Source organism: Haplochromis burtoni, unplaced genomic scaffold (assembly GCF_018398535.1).
Source record: "Haplochromis burtoni strain Fernald_Lab_line unplaced genomic scaffold, NCSU_Asbu1 Contig_179, whole genome shotgun sequence".
Taxonomy (NCBI): domain Eukaryota; kingdom Metazoa; phylum Chordata; class Actinopteri; order Cichliformes; family Cichlidae; genus Haplochromis; species Haplochromis burtoni.
This window is the reverse complement of record NW_024582540.1, coordinates 1,177,957-1,185,331: the sequence shown is the minus strand read 5'-3', so window position 1 is coordinate 1,185,331 and position 7,375 is coordinate 1,177,957. Positions and strand designations below refer to the sequence as shown.

The following is a 7,375-nucleotide window of genomic DNA, read 5'->3' as shown; positions in this document are numbered from 1 at the left end:
CCCCTCCCCCCCCCAAAAAAAGAGGGATAAAAATTGAAGAGGCATAAGATATTTCACAGTGATGCCGTGTCACATGTTTTCATCTGATCAGAAGGCCTAATTGTGACCGGCAAGAGGAACATTTTTCAATTTGAACGGTCGAGTTTTAATCGCAGCTCCACATCAGCACCCTAATCAGTGAGTCTTTGAGGCTGAAATGTGTTACTTAAACTGTGAAAAGCAATCAGAAATACAAGTCTGCTTTTTACTGAGAATCTCGAAACTTTCTATTTAAATGTCAGGGCCTACAAACTGGTGCCTCTGCTGGGTTTGAAGAGGGAACAGCAGGACTGATTGAGGGTAGTGCTGCACAACCTGTTCCACTTCAGGATTGGGAAAAGAAAGAACAGATAAAAAAAGTCTTTGCCTCTAAATAAAAGCTAAAACTTCACTACTGTACCAACATTCATTTGGCCTTTTAACAAGTGGTCTTTGGAGTTTATAAAATATCTCTCAGGCTCCACAAGTTTCCACGACCAAAAAACAAGAAGAAAAACCTGAAGAAGGCAGAAGTGAAAAACAAACAGCATACAGTAATTTCTATTTTCTACACAGTTTCTGATGGATGCGTGCACATATGACACACTGGGAAACTTAAAAAAAATAAATTGCACTTTTTTAAAACAACCCACACATTTACATCAGACTAATATAAAAAGGCAATCAAAGTATTTTCATAACCATCTGACATCATCAGGCTTACTTTGTCCTTTCACCCTAAATCGTCAGACATCTTAGAGTCCGTGCTACACCATCACATACCGCTGCATTCAGTCTTTATTTGAGCCGCTGGATTAACGTGTGCGTCAGTCCCAGGCTGAGCAGCTGGAGGGTGGACAGCTGGGATAAGTGAGGGAAAGTTTTCAGCAGTTTCTCCCAGGTCATTTCCAGCAGGCTGGGAACCACCAGCCACACTTTATACAGAGAGCCAGTCCTTCGATTCCCAGACATGTTGACGACTCCGCCGTGGACGTACATGCAGCCGGCCTGAAGGAAAAGGAACACCAGAGGATGAAATCTGAGTCTACTCTATGATGATTTAGTTTTTGTTCTCTCAGTGTGCGATGGTACTGACCGGAGTGACCGCAGCACAGTGAAAGTAAGCTGGCTCCGGCATGATCGCAGGAAGCTTTGTCCACTGAAAAGTCTGCAGGTTGAGCTTCCAGAGGTCTGACAGGATGCGCTCTCCGTTATAACCCCCACATATAAACACCTCTGCACATAAAAAGAGGCATGAAGCAGAAACATTTCAGAGAAAGCCCGTTTGATGATGTCGTGTGAAACACTCACCCTCTTTGACCTGTACACAGCTGTGACATCGACGGGCGGCAGGATATCCTGTGAGAAGAAAATTAAATGAATTTGACTTGTGGCAGTCAAAACGCTTTACCGCTGTAAATAAAAGTTGAACATGAGTCAAACCTATTTTTTCTTGGGGTTTCGTCATGATATCCTCCCAGTAGTTTGTCTCCAAATTATAAGCATGAATCTGATTAACACAAATAACCTTAATTTAAAGACAGGCCGACAACAAGTTTGCATGCAATGGTGTTTAAGTGCCAGTTACTCTCACCTTGTCTAGTGGATATGATGTCCAGGAAGTCCCGCCTCCAAAAATATACATTCTCTGCCCGTCATGAGCTAGCTCATGTCTATATCTGCGAAATTATTGATTCATTTTCAGAAAATCTGGAGCCACATGTAGAGAATTCACTGTGTGTTTAACAAAGTGTGCCTACTGCTTTTAGCTGTGTATGAATGACCTAAGGTGACTGACCTCTCCTCAGGTAGGTCTGAGGGCGCGTTATTGGGTTTGATGTGGGTCCACTCCCTGGTGGTCAGGTCCAGCCTGTGCAGGTCGGTGCTGTAAAGGTAGCCCGTCGTCCCTCCAAACACATAAAGGTAGCCATTTATGATGACCATGGCCTGGAAAAGGAGGATAAATGGTTGTAACAGATGGGATGGGACAGAACATTCAAAAGGACCTCATACACAAAAACCGTTACCTGTCCATAGATCTTGTTGGGCTTCTTCCCTCTGCAGCTGAGCAGGTTCCATCGTTTGTACTGAACGTTGCAAACGTGGACGTCGTTGCCGTTGTTTTCACCGAATGGAATCCCGGTGCCACCGAACACAAGCAGGTTGTTCCCATGTAGGACAGCTGGGGAAAGATAACAGCATCAAACTCTGTTTTGTTGATTAGGAGTGAAGTTTGGGAATAAAAAGAAACAACAAAACCCTGAATGTTTTGTACAGGAGTCTTCTGTCACACAAAACCTATAGGAAATCTGAGTCAAAGTGTTTTCTAGATCTCATCTCGCATGAATGATGTAAAGTCATGTTGAGCCAGAAAAGAATATTCCTGTCACGAAGAAGAAGCTGCAATCAGTTTTTGGCAAAGTGACTTTTATATATCTTTTATGTATCCAGCCAAAACGTTTCTATGATATTAAAAATGTATATTTTTTTTTAAGAGTGATCTTGCCAGGAGGGCAACAGACAAATAACATAGCAGTTGTATAAAAACATTAAAGTCGATACAAAGGACTGATTATAATGTAGGTACAAAAAAGCCAAGTCACAAAGATGCTTGCAAAACGGGTCATTTCCTTATTTAATACATAACCTTCATAAATCCTGAGACTACACTACAGTTTATTTACCAATAGAACCAACACACACACACACACACACACACACAGAGAAAATGCATAAACATTGGAAATCACTTTGACACAAAACCAGAAAGACATTAAAGTGCAGGGCACGGCAGCCGCCGTCAGGTCATTTTTGGCTCACGTCCGTTAGTGAGACACACTGGCGCACACAAACCAGGCTCAGTGGTTCTCAGGCAGTCTCATCTTGATGCAACACAGTGAATCATCATGCAGACTTCTGTCCTCTGAATACTGTAGTTTTTTTTTTTATCCCAGAAGAGACACCTCTGCTAGCTTTGCTTTCTCTGCTAGTGCCACCTAGTGGTGAGGCTACAGATTTCAACCAACTAAATGGCCTTCACTGCACACTTCTGCCTATGCTGTGGAAACATGACAACACAATGTAGTGTTGAGGTGGACCTCCCTCTTATATGGACTAATTCTAAAAATAAATCTGAATACATTTATGCCAAAAGGTCCCCCTAAAGTCTACACAACAGTCAACTGTGACTACACAAATAATGAATTACAAACCAAAGAGTTGAGTTTTTGCAGGACTTTGCATCTGTTTGTTGACTAAACAAGGATAAAACTTTAGTTATCAGATAAAAGTATGAACTTGAGAAATATCATTTAGAGCAGAATATTTTATTTTTATTGCTAAAAAAAAGACATTGCTATAAAATGTCAGAATCCACACCTAAATTAACTGAGCTGTAAATTGCAACCAAAAGTCTCACAACTTGCTGAGAAATGCAGGCCAGCTTCTAGCCTCAAATGTGATGCGTCCTAATTTATTTGTGTGAGTTCAAGAAGAAAAAAAAAAGAAAAAAGTGCAGGGGTGAATTTAGAGCTGCTTTTCAATAACAGCTAGACTAACCACATGTGCTCAGTGTGTATTGCATAAATGAAGGCAGGGGTGTGCATACAGCCTTTAGAATATGCTGATAAAAATACTGGAATAAGTCAAAAAATATTTTCATCAATCCAGCAGAACCACATCACATCATTTGAATACCAAGGGAATAAAAATAAAAGCAGCATCAGTCCTTACCTGACATAGAAGCCAGCTCCGTGGGCATGTACCCCTCTGTGCGGACCTGCTGCCAGGATGCTGTGGCAAAATGATACCGCCAGAGCTCCCTGAACAGAGGGTAGTCTTCGTTCTCTGAGCCGCCTGCCTCATCAAAGTCTGGGTTGTAGCCTCCAAACACATACAGGTTGGTGCTGTCTGCTACACAGCGGTGTCCACTGCGGGCAGGAGGAATGCAGTGTCCTGTGGGGGGAGGAGGAGTTTTAGACAGACACCATCAGTCTCATCGCCACACACCACCATGTAAATCATCACGCAGACTTCTTTCTCCCCTCTGAATAGTTCTATTAGGAGCAATATAACACTTCTAGCTTTGCTTTACAGGACGTTAACTGCAGCTCCTGCACTTTGAATTCTAGTGTTTATGAGTTTAGACCGTCCAGTGTGGTGTCTGTGCAGGTTTAGTACCTTCTCTCAGAAACCTGTTGGGGATCCGCAGGTTTGGGCAGGAAGGGGAGAAGATGCGCCGGGCCTGAAACCACCGTGCTCGCTTCTTAGTGGCTGCAAGATATACAGAGAAAAAGACAGATTCATAAACCAATTCTCTCATGTTCTTGTCAGGGGTTGAACTAATTAGCTACCGCTAACTACCGTTTCATTTTAACTTCCAAAGGGACATTTCTTTCCCCTTTTCACTACAGACCAATTACAGGATCTCACAGATTGCTGTGAGCAGCTGGTGTTGTTGTCCATGATCCTTCTGTCATGGAAAAGATTTTCTGGAGCTCCTGGACGATCATTTGATAGCTCAACCGCCGTCACACCTGTTTATTTTACTTCAACCACACTGCAGGCTTTACAAATGTTGAACAACCACAGTCACGTATATTCAGCCAAGCGTCACACTTCCAGCAAACCGAGGCTGATGTTTCTGGGACGATCCCAGTAAAAACCGTAGAAGTATATAAATACAGTCATCGTATACTCCGATAGTTCTTTTATTTTGTTTTTAAGCCACAGCTATTGTACTTCCTCGGTGAATCAAGATACTCTGTGCACTGCTACACTCAGAGAAATCAGGATTACAGGTGTAACCTCTCTCATTTTCTATTCTTAAGTATGCTTTGTGTAACCGAGAATCCACTTCATGTATGGGAGAGCTTACAGAATATGAAAACCATTGCTGTGCCTTTGTCTTTCATTTCCATTTAAATGGGAACATAAGCAACAATAACACTGAAATATTCAGTGGCTGATTTCTGCTGGCTTCCGTAGCAACGTTAGCAACATTTGGCCTGTGTAGCTGCTGTAGCGATGCAGAATGCACACAAAGCTAGTATGGCTAGCTCACAGACAAAGCCCAGCTAATGCAAATGAGCAGCCAGCTCTGCCCAAAGAGGCAGCGAGCTCTGAGCAGCATTACCAAGTATTTACATTAACTTCTCAGGAAGGCTTGCTGATTGGATCCAGCTGCAGAGCAGTCGCCTGTGTTTACAAACCTGAGTCGCGGATGGAGGGCCTCCACGACAGTTTCTCAAACTTATTGAGCTGACTGAAAGTTTCACCGTGCTCAGGCGAAGACATGATTAACCTGGGACACGCCGACCGAAGAGGCTCACACCCAGACCCGGACAGGAATCCGCCTCAGTGCAAACAAACGGCGCGACATGAAACCACCAGCTCTGGCTTCAGAGCAAAATAAAGAAATATGCTAACTCTTCCAACTGTCCACAGCTGCTGCTGTCCGAGACGTCATAGCCACGTGGTCTGAACTAACCAATCAGAGGAGAATAGGACGCTCAAGTGGCGTTCAAGAGTCACATGGAAATGTTTATAGTTTTGTTAAAGGGCCTCGCCGCAATAATCAATAACAAATAAATAAAAGAGTCGGTAACAACTGACGTGAACGTCAATACCCTTTGTTTTGAATGAATATGGCTTATCAGAGATATATATTTGTAGTTTTGCATGTTTACCTTATATTATATACTTAATGCACATACTAGCCATTAAAAACAACTGTGGTTTTAAACTTGAGGGATTAATAAACGTCTATCAAGTGAAATACAGACTTTTTTTCACAGTAGTGTAATTTTTTTTATGTAAATCCCCAGATATTCAGAGGTTCATATGTACGGAGCCCCCCAGGGGACATGGGAGAAAAAAAATTGGGGAGGAAAAAAAAAAATTAGGGAGGAAAAAAAAATTAAGACGGACTTTTGCGAGATCTCGCAAAAAAATTTTTTTTTTTCCTCCCTAATTTTTTTTTCTCCCATGTCCCCTGGGGGTCTCCGTAGTTTTTAGTTAGATGAAACTCCTGTGTCGGAAATCATTTTTGGACATCGCAAAAAGTCGTCCTTTGGGATGCTCTGATAGGCCTTTACAGCAGCCACCTTCAAATCCTGTTGTCTGTGGGTCTTTCAGTAACTGAAAAGCACGCTCCATTGAGTTAAGAACATGTGACTGACTTTGAGATTGAAGAACGTTTATATCTCGAAGAAACTCTTGCTTTGCTTTTGCAGCATACTCTAGGTCATTATCCATTTGCACCGTGAAGCTTGGTCTGATCGGTTTTGCAGCATTTGGCTGAATCTGAGCAGAAAGCGTAGCCCTGTACACTTCACAATTAATCCTGCTACATTTATCAGCAGTCATGTTATCAATAAACACTGTCTTACTGTCTCCAACACTAACAGATTCTGTGGTTGTTTCAGATCATGAGCTATTTCCCTCCTTCTCCATACTTTTCTCTTTCCATCAGTCTGATACAAGTCAATTTTAGTTTTATCAGTCCAACAATTTGAATCAGTTTCCACTTTCCTGTAAACCCACTGTGTTTCTATTCATGAATTTAAAAAATAATGTATCAATATAAGGAGCTAAAACAGATGCAACACCTAAACAGTTACTTCAATGCTTTTGTTAAAGGCCTTGAATAAAAGCTGAAATTCTGCATGTCAATCATATATTGATTACATTATTTGTTTGTAAACACATGGATCTAAGTGTATTAAGAAATTAAAAAGTGACAAACTTTGTTTATGTCTTCCAAGCTACAAAGGATAATTAACACATAACTTAAATAAGGGATATTTGAGCCAAACACGTGGTTGGAGTAACTCCTTTTGATCAGCTGTACCATGAGTCAACCTTTCGCCCACATCTTTGGGAGCTGCAATGCAGACATGTTATAATCTGGATTTGAAGCTCACTGGGAGTTGCAGAAGGAGCAAAACAAACGCATGACTAGCCACTGTTGTTAGGATGCCTGGGTCGTTGACCCAGGGTTTTTGAGTTTATTATATTATTTATAATTTCTAGTCTTTGGGTTTTTGTTAGAGTCATGTCTTATGGTTTGTCTCTGTGTAATCCTTAGTTGCTGTCTCCCCTGTCCGCTATATCCCCGTGTCCAGTCAGTGTCTGTGTCTGCCCTGGTCCCACGTCTCTGTTCCCTCTGTTGTAGTGCCTGCATGTGAGTCTGTGTCTTTTGTTCAGTCTGTGTTATGTGTTTCCTGTTTTACTTTGAAGGTCTCTGTCTTATCTCAGTGTGTTCGGTTTACGCTTCCTTGTCTCGTCAGTTCTGATTTTCCCCAGCTGTGTTTCCCTCCTGCTGTCCATTCCCTGATTGCTCCCTCTGTGTATTTAA

The 7,375-nt window shown here is 42.0% G+C and overlaps 1 protein-coding gene across 1 annotated transcript; it reads right to left on the bottom strand.

The window, feature by feature from the left end:
• On the bottom strand, positions 1-5,499 carry LOC102304597 (kelch domain-containing protein 10). Its single transcript, XM_005934194.3, has 10 exons — positions 5,229-5,499; positions 4,198-4,290; positions 3,751-3,972; positions 2,046-2,200; positions 1,817-1,965; positions 1,613-1,697; positions 1,462-1,528; positions 1,330-1,377; positions 1,115-1,254; positions 1-1,026 (listed from the first exon to the last, which is right to left on the bottom strand). Exons 1-10 carry the CDS (start codon positions 5,311-5,313, stop codon positions 817-819), a joined length of 1,254 nt encoding a protein of 417 aa, XP_005934256.1. The 5' UTR covers positions 5,314-5,499; the 3' UTR covers positions 1-816.
• Positions 5,500-7,375: the final 1,876 nt, after the last annotated feature.

Bases quoted from the DNA above. Each gene is read 5' to 3' on its own strand.
- LOC102304597 (XM_005934194.3), bottom strand. From the start codon at position 5,313: ATGTCTTCGCCTGAGCACGGTGAAACTTTCAGTCAGCTCAATAAGTTT. The intron at 1,378-1,461 runs GTTTGACTCATG...TTCTTCTCACAG, and splicing joins GAAACCCCAAGAAAAAATAG to GATATCCTGCCGCCCGTCGA. The intron at 1,255-1,329 runs GTGAGTGTTTCA...TTTTATGTGCAG, and splicing joins CTGTGTACAGGTCAAAGAGG to AGGTGTTTATATGTGGGGGT.